This window comes from Cucurbita pepo, chromosome 18, assembly GCF_057944985.1.
Source record: "Cucurbita pepo subsp. pepo isolate OVF chromosome 18, ASM5794498v1, whole genome shotgun sequence".
Taxonomy (NCBI): domain Eukaryota; kingdom Viridiplantae; phylum Streptophyta; class Magnoliopsida; order Cucurbitales; family Cucurbitaceae; genus Cucurbita; species Cucurbita pepo.
The window spans coordinates 9000754-9013590 of NC_141815.1; the positions used below are offsets into that span (position 1 = coordinate 9000754).

Below are 12837 nucleotides of genomic sequence, written 5' to 3' on the forward strand. Positions count from 1 at the left end.
TCAATATCATGGATAATTAATCAAAGATGTACCAACTAACTCCACTTAATTTTTTTAATTAATAATTCTTCTCTTTTACGAAATTCAATATTTAATAAATTTGATTCTTTTCATATCATATTATTCCAAACTTTATATTAATATTTTATTTTAAATTGTCACATCAAACTTTCAATTAAGCCAAAAATTAAAATTAAAAAAAAAAAAAAAAAAAAAAAGACAAAAATAACATTTTTTTTTAAATACACAGAAATCCTTAACCATTATTTTATATTTTCAAAATACTTTAATTATTTATCCATACAAATTTTGAGAACTGAATGAAAAAATGGGGCCTACCTGTCATTGTTTTAGTGGAGCCACATGTCATTGGGATTGATTAAGTGGATGAGCTGTCATGTTGCTTTCAAAATATATTTAACAAATTTTGGGATATCTTCCTTTTTAATTGATACGTAGAAATGGATAAGATGGAAAACATTTCTGCGTTCGAACGTGTTCGAGAATATGTACTCATGCACCCTAATGCATAATTGAAGATCACGACGATGATGTTTTTGCGTTCGAACATGTTCGAGAATATGTTTGTGAACATGTTTGAGAATATGTTTGAGAATTTATGTAGTTTTAAGATGTATTGTAACAATTCAAGTCTATTGTTAGCTAATATTGTTCGCTTTAACCTGTTACGTATCGTTATCAGCCTCACGATTTTAAAACGTGTCTGCTAGAGAAAGGTTTTCATATCTTTATAAGAAATGTTTCATTCGCTTTTCCAACTAATGTGGGATCTCACATGTATTAAGCATATGAGTATTTTTATCGTTTTGTTATGACTAATTATATATCATTTAGGGTTTCGTTGGATGACCATATAAAGTCTCGCCGTAGATTGTACAAATGAATTACGATGAACATTTTAGAATTTTTGTAGTTCGCCAAGTTGTGTAGTGGAAGATTTGAATGAATTTTAACATTTATTATTATTTTAAAGTTCAATACAAATGGGATGGAGATTCAAACCCTAGACCCGGTAGGTCGAGAGTATTTGTTAGTGTGTAGAAAAGTTTTAAAACGAGAACTATCTAACCTAAAAACTATAATAGTCCACGTGCGACCTCTTTTCCTCTTTTTAAAGCGTTTGTGTTCTTATGTTACACACATATTAATATCGAATAAAAGCTAATTTAGAAACGTACGTTTCATCGTTCATTTGACTTGCTTTCAACTAATTCTTCTTTACTCGTTTAATAAATAAGTGACAGATAAAAGTTTGACTAAAAGTATCCATTATGATGTTCGACACTTATTTTTATATATATATATATATATATATATATATATATATAATTAATTAATTAATTTAGTGGTAACGTATCCATCAATGGATATGACTGCTTGTTAATAAACATTTCTTTAATTATTTAAAAAATGAAACATATGAAAGCTCAGTTGGATTAAAAATAATGAATGACAATGATTAAAATGTTATAATCTTAAAATTTGTTTATATATTCTGAAGGGACGTGGTTAACTAAATGATATGGTGAGGCACGTATGCATCACTTTCAATGACTAATGTTTTTTTTAGTGACGTGATATTTGTCGTTCAATTAAATTTATATATAAATAAAAATATTTTAAATATAGTTAATATATTATTTGGTCGAATATACGACATGCATTTATGAGAGTTTTTATTTTATGAATTTAATTATGATATTTGTTTGTTATTTGTAACGATCAAAGTAGGTAATTGAAAAATCAATATAAAATTAATTTCATAAAAGAAATGAATATATGTGCTAAAAGCCTGAATTAAATTATTTTAACGACGATTATTACACGTGAAATAAACGTCTCTTTATTATCTCTTCCTTAAATTACAATTATACCCCGTATTATTATATTAATTTATATATATATAAAATATTGAATGAATTATGACGATACCTTTCTAATTTATGGGGGCCCATAGAAATCCCCCAAACGGACTTAATAATGTTTGAATCTAAAGCCCATTGGGCTTAGATCTTATGGCCCAAACGTGAATAAGACAAAATTCTATCCAAAGCGTGCTACCGATAGTCGCATATCAAACCCTTTACTTTCTACCCGTTTTATAAAAACATTTTTCTCAAACGGGGCCAGGCCAGAGGTTTGAGCATACGTTGTTAGGCAGTAGGCGACACGATTTTGAGTTGGCTGACTCACTCGGTGCTGAGAGTGAATGCTACAAAATCGCTTGTAAACGTCCCAAATGAGTGCAATTGTGACACTTAGAGCTCGCGAAAACGACCAAATAGAAAGCAGAAAAAAAAAAAAAAAACATTATTGTCATAATACCACACGAATATAATCACAAGTTGACGTAAAAATACATTATTTTATTAAAAAAAAAAACATATAGTTAGACATCTCGTGTCGAGTAATTTTAGATATATTAGTAATGTTATAAAAGTAATATTAACAAAAAGGTGACAATATGATCGTGTTTATCTAAAAATATGATTAATTATCGAGAGCGACCTGTCTTGCTTAAACAACTAATTAGTGTCTAATCGAACGTATTAAGTTTATTAGACAATTAAACGAGTATTTATGAAAAATGGAAGAAAAAAGTCAAGCATGTGGACCATAGTTTTATTGACCAATTAAAAACACTTTTCAAATTATGCAAAGAAATAATAATTCTTAAAGGGATATTTAACTCCCAAATTTATTGTAATTATGAAAAATTAAATTTACGTGTTTTTTATGGATGGAGGAATACAACTTGCAAACGCTAAATATTCTTAATATTTTAAAAGGTAGGGTACGGTTAGATTGAGTCGTAACCTTATTTTCAAGTCGGTTGAGTTGATTTGACCAAACTGAACCAAAATCCAACCCAAATCGAAAAAAACCTAACCCAACCTAATATTTATAGTTTGGGTTGAGTAGTCGTGCTCGGTTAGGTTATCGAGCCATATTAACACTCCTTGTGTCGATTATTTTTAGCTTATTTTCGAGGTTCGTGCTCGGTCATAAAAATAATTAAATAGAAAATTAAAAACACTAAGTTTAGTAGGACGACGTCGCATCAAATATTGATTTTCATGTGTATGAATGACTCACTAATGCTTTCCTTCTTATCCATTAATGTATTTCAATTATAAAGGAAAATAACCCGAAGTTTTGTTATCTGTTTTGAAAGCAACATGACACCACATCCAATCACACATTGACATCTGGCTCCACGTAGGCCCCCTTTTTTAATTCAATTTCCATGAAATATATATTGAAATATCCATTTTCATAATTTGCATGAAATTTCTCGTTATATAATTTAATTTTGAAAAAAATGTTAGAAATTTAAGATTAAATTGTTAAAAAAATTTAAAATGAAATGTTTAGCGCAAAATCATAGCATTATTACAATCACTTCTAAAACGTGCCATTTGCAAATCGGTAGTTGGAAAATTGCAGAGGAAGAAGCGTTTAGTGAAGAAGATAGTGAAAATGGCCCCACCCTTCTCTTTCTCATGCTTCAAATGCTTGAAATGGAGCTCTCTCTTGCAGCAGAGCTCCTCAATATTCCATTAAAATCCTTGCAGTTCCATTGCTCTCTCTGTTTTTCTCTGTTTTCTTCTTCAAAAGAAAGAATCAAAGAAGAAGAAACCGACCCCTTATCACAAATTGGTGTTGAGGAGTAGCAAAATGTTCAAAATGGCAAGGATTATGGTGCTGTTTTTGGGTTTGTTTTTGTGGGTTTGTTCATCTGGAATGGCTTCTGTGAGTTATGACCATAAAGCCATAATCATCGATGGCCGGAGGAGAATACTGATTTCTGGGTCTATTCATTATCCAAGAAGCACTCCTCAGGTTCGAATACGTTCAACGTGAATCATGGGGTTATTTCTATTTCCCTCTCTAATTATTTCCCCCCCTTTGCTGTGGTTTAGATGTGGCCGGACCTTATACAGAAGGCCAAAGATGGAGGACTGGATGTTATTGATACATATGTGTTCTGGAATGGCCATGAACCTTCCCCTGGACAGGTAAATGGGGAAGAGATTTGTTTTTGCCATATGGGTTCTTCTGGGTTTGGATTATACTGATTCATTTGGTGTTTTGTTCTTCAAATTTTCAGTATTATTTTGAGGATAGATATGATTTGGTGAGATTTGTGAAGCTTGTTCAACAAGCTGGCTTATATGTTCATCTACGGATTGGTCCATATGTTTGTGCAGAATGGAATTTTGGGTAAAACGATTAAAATGGATATTTACTGGAATCTTGTTAATAATTTGTCTTCTTCATGTGGCTCTGTTCTGATTACTTTACTTTTGCTTCAATGATTCAGTGGATTTCCTGTTTGGTTAAAGTATGTTCCTGGGATTGCCTTTAGGACAGACAATGAACCCTTCAAGGTAGGAAAAGTTTCTGAAATCTCCATGGACGTTTCTCATCTCTGTGTTAAAACAAAGAAGTTTATGGGTTATTTACTGTTCTAAGTAATGGATTTGATTGTGTTTGACAAAGGCGGCTATGCAAAAGTTCACTGAGAAGATTGTCGGTGTGATGAAGGGGGAGAAGCTATACCAAAGCCAGGGAGGACCCATTATTCTGTCTCAGGTAACATCCAACAAACATATCACATGAGGCTTTTATTGGATTCAAAACTGGGTTTTCATGCTTTGGGGGTGCAGATTGAGAATGAATATGGACCAGTGGAGTGGGAAATAGGTGCCCCTGGTAAGTCTTACACCAAATGGGCAGCTCAAATGGCAGTAGGTCTTGACACTGGAGTGCCATGGGTGATGTGCAAGCAAGATGATGCCCCTGACCCTGTGGTAAGCTATTTTGATCTCTCTGTCACGGGTTTCTTTTACCTTCTTGGATGAGGTTGTTTGTACCACTTGTTAGAACTGTGGATAGAACTTTGTACTGGTCCCTCGTGAGTCCATTAGTTATACATTTATTGTAAGGTGTGAGCCTTTTTTATAGGTGGGGATTCCAACATTCAACGGTTCTTGAGCTTCATTTTTCTTTAATACACTTGAAGCCATGCTTGCCTTCTTATATAAAACTCTTCTTTTGTGGCTTTTCTTAATCTGCCCGATGTTACTCAAGCCCACCACTAGTAGATATTGATCGACTTTCCCTCAAAGTTTTTTAAAACGTGTCTGCTAGGGAGAGGTTTTCACACCATTATAAAAAATACTTTGTTCTCCTCTCCAAACGATGTGGGATCTCACAATCCACCCCCTTCGAGGTCCAGCATCTTCGCTGGCACTCGTTCCCTTCTTTAATCGATGTTGGACCTCCAATCCACCTCCCTTCAAGATCCAATGTCCTTGTTGGCACACCACCTCGTGTCCATCTCCCCTTCGGGGCTTAGCCTCCTTGTTGGCATATCACCCGGAACCTGGCTTTGATACCATTTGTAAGAACCCAAGCCCACTACTAGCAGATATTGTCCTCTTTGGGCTTTCCCTCAAGGTTTTTAAAACGCATCCGCTACGGAGAGATTTCCATACCCTTATAAAGAATGTTTTATTCTCCTCCCGAACGGATGTTGATCTCACACTTTCCTTCCATCTACTTGATTCTACTTCAGATTGACACCTGCAATGGGTTTTACTGTGAAAACTTCGAACCCAAGAAGGTTTATAAACCCAAAATGTGGACAGAAGCTTGGACTGGCTGGTAAGTATTCTGCCTGCATTCACCAAATTATGACTAAACATTTCTGAGTTTCAAAGGATTAGAATTGACATGCTCCCTGTTCTTGAAATATTCAAGGTTCACTGAGTTTGGTGGCCCAGTTCCTTATAGGCCAGTTGAAGACTTAGCCTATTCCGTTGCAAGATTCATACAGAATCGTGGTTCTTTCATCAATTATTATATGGTAATTACCAATCCAGAGTGTTTCATAATGGTTGGCTGATCAATGGAAATGATATCATAACCTTAACTCTTTCAATATCTTCTCTCATGTCAGTATCATGGAGGAACCAACTTTGGGCGAACTGCTGGTGGGCCTTTCATAGCTACTAGCTATGACTATGATGCTCCCATCGATGAGTATGGTAAGCTCGTGGCAGTAGTAGCTTCCAAGATCACATTCTCATAAAGAACTTTCATATATTTTCATCATTACTTTAATAACTTTTCTGGGATATGGTAGGCCTATTAAGGGAACCGAAATGGAGTCATCTAAGAGATCTGCACAAAGCCATCAAGCTGTGTGAACCCGCTTTAGTGTCGGTAGATCCTACCGTGTCATCGTTAGGAAGCAACCAAGAGGTAATATCATGATCTAGCTGATGAAAGATTATGTAACTATTGATGCATTGTTCTTTGCAATATGGTCTAATTTGATCTTTTTTATGATTGTTTAAGGCTCATGTCTTCAAGACAAGAACAGGGGCATGTGCTGCTTTTCTAGCAAACTATGATGCATCGTCGTCTGCAACAGTCGCCTTTGGAAATAATCAATATGACCTTCCACCTTGGTCCGTCAGCATCCTTCCTGACTGCAAATCTGCCATTTTCAACACTGCAATAGTAAGACGAGATTCAAATCACTTAGACCCTCTTGTGCTTATATGGCGTGTCTGCTAGGGAGAGGTTTCCACACCCTTATGAACAATGCTTCGTTCTCCTCTCCAACCGACGTGGAATCTCATAATCCACTCCCCTTCGGGGCCCAGCGTTCTCGTTGGCACTCGTTCCCTTCTCCAATCGATGTGGGACCCCCCAATTCACCCCTTTCGTTGCCCAGCGTCCTTGTTGGCACACCGCCTCTTGTCCACCCTCTCCACCTCCTCGCTGGTACATCGATCGGTGTCTGGCTCTAATACTATTTGTAATAGCTCAAGCTCACCACTAACAGATATTATCCTCTTTTGTCTTTCCCTTTCGGGCTTCCCCTCAAGATTTTTAAAACGCTTTTGCTAGGGAGAGATTTTCACACCCTGATAAAGAATGATTTGTTCTCCTCTCCAACCTACGTGGGATCTCTCCAAAAGTTTAGATAAAGTATATGCTAATGGAACCCTTTAAAACTCTTCAAAACCTAAAGTTTCTTTGTTTGGATATCTTTGCAGGTTAAGGCACCAAGCTCACAGCCTAAAATGACACCAGTTAGTTCATTTTCATGGCTTTCATACAATGAAGAAACAGCCTCTGCGTATACTGATGATACAACCACCATGGCTGGGCTAGTGGAGCAAATAAGTGTCACCAGGGATGCAACAGACTATCTGTGGTACATGACAGAGTAAGAACTCCATCACTTATCATAGCTTTGCCCTCTGTCGAACATTTTATAGAAACATGTTGGAAAATAATCATTTTATGTTCATCTTTCTCAGTATAATGATTGATCCGAACGAAGGCTTTCTAAAGAGCGGACAAGGGCCTCTTCTCACAATCTTTTCAGCTGGCCATGTTTTGCATGTGTTCATAAATGGCCAGCTATCTGGTACATGAAAATTAACACATTTTATTCTAAAATCTCTTCCAAACATCAACTAAATGATATGATATTATGAATGTAGGAACTGAATATGGGGGTTCGGAGAATTACAAATTAACATTCAGTAAATACGTTACTCTAAGGGCAGGAATTAACAAGCTTTCTATTCTGAGTGTTGCTGTTGGTCTCCCGGTTAGTATCTTCCGCATTCAAAACATCTCGGTTGGAGAGGGGAACAAAACATTCTTTGTAAGAGTGTAGAAACCTCTCTCTAGCAAACGTGTTTTTAAGGGGAAACCCGAAAGGGAAAGCTCAAAAAGACAATATTTGCTAGCGGCGAGCTTGGACCATTACAAATGGTTTCAGAGTCGGACACCGAGCAATATGCAAGCAAGGACGCTGGGCCATTACTAAATTTGACTTGGGTTTTTTGTTTGTTGAATTTCAGAATGGTGGCCAACATTATGAGACATGGAACACTGGCATTCTAGGTCCTGTCACATTGAAGGGTCTAGACGAGGGAACAAAAGACATGTCTGGATATAAATGGTCGTACAAGGTACAACAGTACTAAATTTGTTAGAAACTGAGCTAGAGAATCTTAGTAACTCTGTTTCTGAATAGGTTGGCTTGAAAGGAGAAGCCTTGAATCTTCATACTGTTAGTGGAAGTAGCTCTGTTGAATGGGTGACAGGCTCATTGGTGTCTCAAAAACAGCCTCTCACATGGTACAAGGTGAGACAAGTTGAAACAAACATCCTTAAATTCCTACAGCTTCTCTGATCTAAACTTCTGTTGTGTATCGAATCTGCAGACGACTTTCGATGCCCCGGGAGGCGACGAACCGTTAGCCTTAGATATGAGCAGCATGAGTAAAGGTCAGGTATGGATTAACGGTCAGAGCATCGGGCGCCATTGGCCTGCATATACCGCACGAGGTAGCTGTGGCAAATGCAGCTATGCAGGAACTTTTAATGAAAAGAAATGTCATTCTAGCTGTGGAGAGCCCTCACAAAAATGGTAAAATGAGTTTCCCCCATTTTAGTTACCATTCATGCACGTTCTTGAGAATAAAACTTTTGAAACTTCAGGTATCACATTCCCCGTGCCTGGTTGGAACCGAGCGGGAACCTATTGGTGATTTTCGAAGAATTGGGTGGCAATCTCGAGTCGATCTCTTTGGTCAAGAGATCCACTTCCTAATAACACAACAAACTATCAATTGAGGCTGTCTTCAGGTAAGCTCAACCATGCCTCCTATTTCTCTACTCTTACTAAATGCACATAGATTTCTCAAATTATAGTTCATCCCGAGTTGCATAAACCGATCGCCAAACTCGAGCTGGTTGGTTTACATCTCGAGACCGAACATCCAATGCTCACATTCACAAGAGAATAAACAGAGAAGAATACCGAAACAAAACATCATTTTTATGCAAAATGTAGATAGGAAAGAAGTTTGGTATGTAATATAGAAAAGAAAATGTATCCCTTGGAGTTCAAAATTTCGATTCCCATATTTATATTTATTTATACGATAATATTTGAATATATATCATTTGTTTGAATCTCTGACTGGTTATGTTATTTTTACAAAAAGAAAAATAATAATTTCTTCGGTCGTAAATTATAATTTTTAAGAAAGGATCGGTCAATTTAAGGTGATTAAGCACGAGAGCGAGAGAGCAGAAATGTAGGGCAAATACCCTCCAACCATACAATATTACACCCTATGCGAGTGATTAACAAACCCCTAACGTAGCACTATTCTTTATCATTAATATTCTCTTTTATTTTATTTTATTTTATTTTTTATTTTTTAAATCTTTTTTTAATTTTTATTTTATTTTTATCATTAATATATATATATATATATATATATATATATATATATATATATATATTAATTTTTAAATCTTATTTTTTTTTTTATTTTTTTATCATTAATATCCGTAGGACTTCCCATGTTCCATACTCTTCCCTCTGTCTCACGTTTCAAGACAAAACGCGGCCTCACGCTCTCTATTTTTTTTTCTTTCGCTTGTCCTTTTAAATCAATTTTTATTTTTAAATCTTATTTATTTATTTATTTAAACATTATTCCATTGTTTTTTTAAATGTTTTATTTCATGAACTTATTAAAAAAAACTATATTATATTATATTATATTACAAATTTAGTATTGAATAATAATTTAAAAATGATGAACTCTACCACCCAACTACCGAACAGAAGGTTGAGTTGTGTTGGGGTGTGAACTAGTCATTTGAGACACCCAACCTAATCAATCTGAAAGTTTGGATAGATTCAAGAAACTTCAATCCGCCTTGTGTAAACCTTCAGTATATACTCTCGACCAAAAGGCTCAAGATTCGAATCTCCAACGCTCATATTGAATTCACGAAAAGGAAATTGTTAAGGTTTACCACAATATGCACAACAATTTACCCTTCGATGCATAAAGGACATCTAACTATTAGTATGACACTACCATTGAAATATCCTGACAGTTCAAACCCACCATTAACAAATATAACAAATATTGTCCGTTTTGGCCTATTACGTATCGTGGTCAACCTCATAGTTTTAAAACGCATTGGCTAGGAAGAGGTTCTCACGCCATTCCCTCTCTAACCGAGGTGGGGTCTCACAATCCACCCCCTGGTGTCTGACTTTGATACTATTCGCTTTGGGCTGATACATATTGCCATGTAACGACCCAGATCCACCGCCAGCAGATATTGTCCTCTTTGGGCTTTCCTTTTCGAGCTTCCCCTCGAGGCTTTAAAACGCGTATGCTAGGGCAAGGGTTCCACACCCTTATAAATGGTGATTTGTTCTACGCCCCAACCAATGTGGGACATCACATGTCATCAACCTCACAGTTTTAAAACGCATATGCTAGGGAGAGGTGGAATGTTTCGTTCCCCTCTCCAATGTACGTGAGATCTCACAAGTACTTTTTCTGGTAATTTGGAAAGTAGGGTTTGGGGTTTGGGGTTTAGTTGAATATTAGATTATGAAAAGAGATAGGGTTTTATGGTGTGAAATGGGGTCTGTGTAGCAGAATTCCACTCATTCAAATTTCTGGTGAGATTGTCTTTCTTAAAGTTTTTGTTTCTTTCTTTGTCCTGAAAGGCACGTGAATGTCTCATTTATTAACCCCTAGGCCCAGCTCCCCCTCTCCCCTCCGCCCTATCCTTCCGCCCTCTCTCCCTTCCGCCCTCTCCTCCGCCATGGCTCCGCCTTATCACGACGACCTTCTCCGCCGTTCCTCCTCCCACCACCTCTCCTCCTCCTCCTCCTCCTCCCTCTCTTTCCCTGCCCCCGATCACTCCAACTCCGACGACCCTCGCCGGCTGCAGCTCAAACACGAGGTATATTTTCAATTCCGACCACCCTTTAATTTCTTTTTCAAAAATTTCTGATTTTTTTTTTTTTTTTTTTTTTTTTTATTCATAGAGTGAAAGCTCAAGCTGCTGTGAGAATCATAATACTCATAACGATTTGGTCAACTGGTCTTCTTGTTCTTCTTCTTCTAAGATTAGATTGCTGATAAATTCTAACCAAATCAACACCGCCACCCAGATGATCCACGGCGCTCGGAATTCCCATGATCTTAACCGGACAACCATGCTAAACGACGGCGCCGCCATAATCAGAACTTGTTCCGACTGTAACACCACAAAAACCCCCCTTTGGAGGAGCGGCCCAAGAGGCCCTAAGGTAATTTCATTCCATTTAAAACACCATTCTTTTTTACTTTTTAAAATTTTTAAAAAATAATTATAAATTTTAATTTAAGATATAATTTTAATAATTAATTATGAAATATATTTTAGATATCAGTAAACATTTTTTTCGAGAATATATTTTAATAATCAGTTAATATCTTCCATACCATCTCTCCCACTTTTTATGGAGAATTAAATTACATCTTCTTGAGAATTCTCGAAACTCTCCCTCCAATCTCTTTGAGATTTTCTTTCGAGAGGCTCTCACAAGCCTTGACTCTCGAAACTCTCTTCTCCAATTGGGATTTTGTTTTAAGAGGCTCCCACAAACCTTGACTTGTGTTCGAGTCATGGTAAAAAAGATCTGGGGGAATGTTGGAAAACTTTTGCATGCTTAGAATATTTCGAGGAATCTTGCAAAGCTAGGGTTTCTACCAATAGCATCATTCTTAACGGTAATTAGTTGTGAAATATATTTTACACCAGTATAATTAATCAATTAATTTTTTTTCTTTTATCTTTTTTCTTTCTAGAAACAAGTTAATTAATAGTATATATTTTATTTTTCGGGTATATTTTTTTTATTAATTGTGGAATATATTTTATTTTCAAGAGTCCCATTAAGAGCATATTCCGTTAGTTGTGAAATATTAATTAAACTTTTTTTAAAATTATTGACTGTATATCTAATTAATTAATTTTTTTTTTAGAAATTAAATTAATTATTAATATATTAGTTATATATATATATATATATATATTATTTTATTTTATTGTGATTATAAGGGCTTGGGAATTAAACAATTCTAGGGTTCGTAAATTTGGGGTTATAATTTCAATTATTATGCAGTCTCTTTGCAACGCCTGTGGAATCCGGCAGAGAAAAGCAAGACGAGCGATGGCGGAAGCGGCGGCAGTGAACGGCGGTATTCCATGCGGCGGAAAATCGGCGGCCATAATTCTGAAGACGAACAAGGCGGTGCAACACAAGATAATGACAAAGCCGGCAGCGAAGAAATTGAAAAGGAAGCGGAAAGATGACGTCGTGGTAGCCGGCGGCGGAAAGAAGGGTTGTTTTGAAGATATAAAAATCGGGCGGCGATTGAGCGAGATTTCTTCCTCTTACCGGCGAGTTTTCCCACAGGATGAAACAGACGCTGCAATTTTGCTCATGACTCTATCTTATGGCCTTCTTCTTGGTTGAATTTTTATAATTAATTATATATATATATATTTAAATTTTATAGCTTTTTTTTTTTTTTAATTTAATTTTCTACTAAATGCTAATGCATTTTAAAGATAAGATTTTTTTCAAATAATTATATATATATATTATTGTATTTGTGTGTGTATATACGTATGTATCTGTTCGTATATTTTTTAAACATAATTTAATTAAATAATATAATATACAATTCTAAAATTTTATATCATTTTTGCAAAATATTGTGACGAATATGCTATTATTTTATGTGGTTAACAAATACTTACTTGTTTGACATTAACCCAACATTATCGGATCCAATATAATTAATATATCTTTTTTTTTTTTAAAGATAAAAATTAAAATTATTAGACATGGAAAAAGACCGACAAAATCTTAGCCCACAAAAAATTACACATACAATCCATGCACCT

The 12837-nt window shown here is 35.6% G+C and overlaps 2 protein-coding genes across 4 annotated transcripts; both read left to right on the forward strand.

The window, feature by feature from the left end:
* The first annotated feature begins 3634 nt into the window (after nucleotides 1-3634).
* On the forward strand, nucleotides 3635-9033 carry LOC111780182 (beta-galactosidase). The gene is made up of 18 exons (XM_023660510.2): nucleotides 3635-3864; nucleotides 3945-4040; nucleotides 4133-4245; nucleotides 4346-4412; nucleotides 4525-4617; nucleotides 4692-4835; nucleotides 5603-5691; nucleotides 5788-5893; nucleotides 5987-6074; nucleotides 6173-6291; nucleotides 6388-6552; nucleotides 7095-7267; nucleotides 7362-7471; nucleotides 7548-7657; nucleotides 7914-8024; nucleotides 8090-8200; nucleotides 8280-8485; nucleotides 8557-9033. The coding sequence occupies exons 1-18, from the start codon at nucleotides 3700-3702 to the stop codon at nucleotides 8666-8668; spliced, it is 2178 nt and encodes a 725-aa protein (XP_023516278.2). The 5' UTR covers nucleotides 3635-3699; the 3' UTR covers nucleotides 8669-9033.
* A 1514-nt stretch (nucleotides 9034-10547) lies between these two features.
* Nucleotides 10548-12433, forward strand: LOC111780464 (GATA transcription factor 21-like). Of its 3 annotated transcripts, none has more exons than XM_087119694.1 (3): nucleotides 10548-10842; nucleotides 10928-11191; nucleotides 12050-12433. In XM_087119694.1, exons 1-3 carry the CDS (start codon nucleotides 10612-10614, stop codon nucleotides 12401-12403), a joined length of 849 nt encoding a protein of 282 aa, XP_086975820.1. In that variant the 5' UTR covers nucleotides 10548-10611; the 3' UTR covers nucleotides 12404-12433. The 3 variants fall into 3 exon arrangements, with proteins under 3 accessions (XP_086975820.1, XP_023516653.2, XP_023516654.2); XM_023660885.2 differs by having other exon boundaries at nucleotides 10549-10842; nucleotides 11009-11191; XM_023660886.2 differs by having other exon boundaries at nucleotides 10550-10842; nucleotides 11054-11191.
* Nucleotides 12434-12837: the final 404 nt, after the last annotated feature.

Excerpts from the sequence above, each read along its gene's own strand:
- LOC111780182 (XM_023660510.2), top strand. The coding sequence starts at position 3,700 with ATGTTCAAAATGGCAAGGATTATGGTGCTGTTTTTGGGTTTGTTTTTG. Across the intron at positions 3,865-3,944 it reads ATCCAAGAAGCACTCCTCAG|ATGTGGCCGGACCTTATACA; the intron begins GTTCGAATACGT and ends GCTGTGGTTTAG. Across the intron at positions 4,836-5,602 it reads ATGATGCCCCTGACCCTGTG|ATTGACACCTGCAATGGGTT; the intron begins GTAAGCTATTTT and ends ATTCTACTTCAG.
- LOC111780464 (XM_087119694.1), top strand. The coding sequence starts at position 10,612 with ATGTCTCATTTATTAACCCCTAGGCCCAGCTCCCCCTCTCCCCTCCGC. Across the intron at positions 10,843-10,927 it reads GGCTGCAGCTCAAACACGAG|AGTGAAAGCTCAAGCTGCTG; the intron begins GTATATTTTCAA and ends TTTTATTCATAG. Across the intron at positions 11,192-12,049 it reads GCGGCCCAAGAGGCCCTAAG|TCTCTTTGCAACGCCTGTGG; the intron begins GTAATTTCATTC and ends ATTATTATGCAG.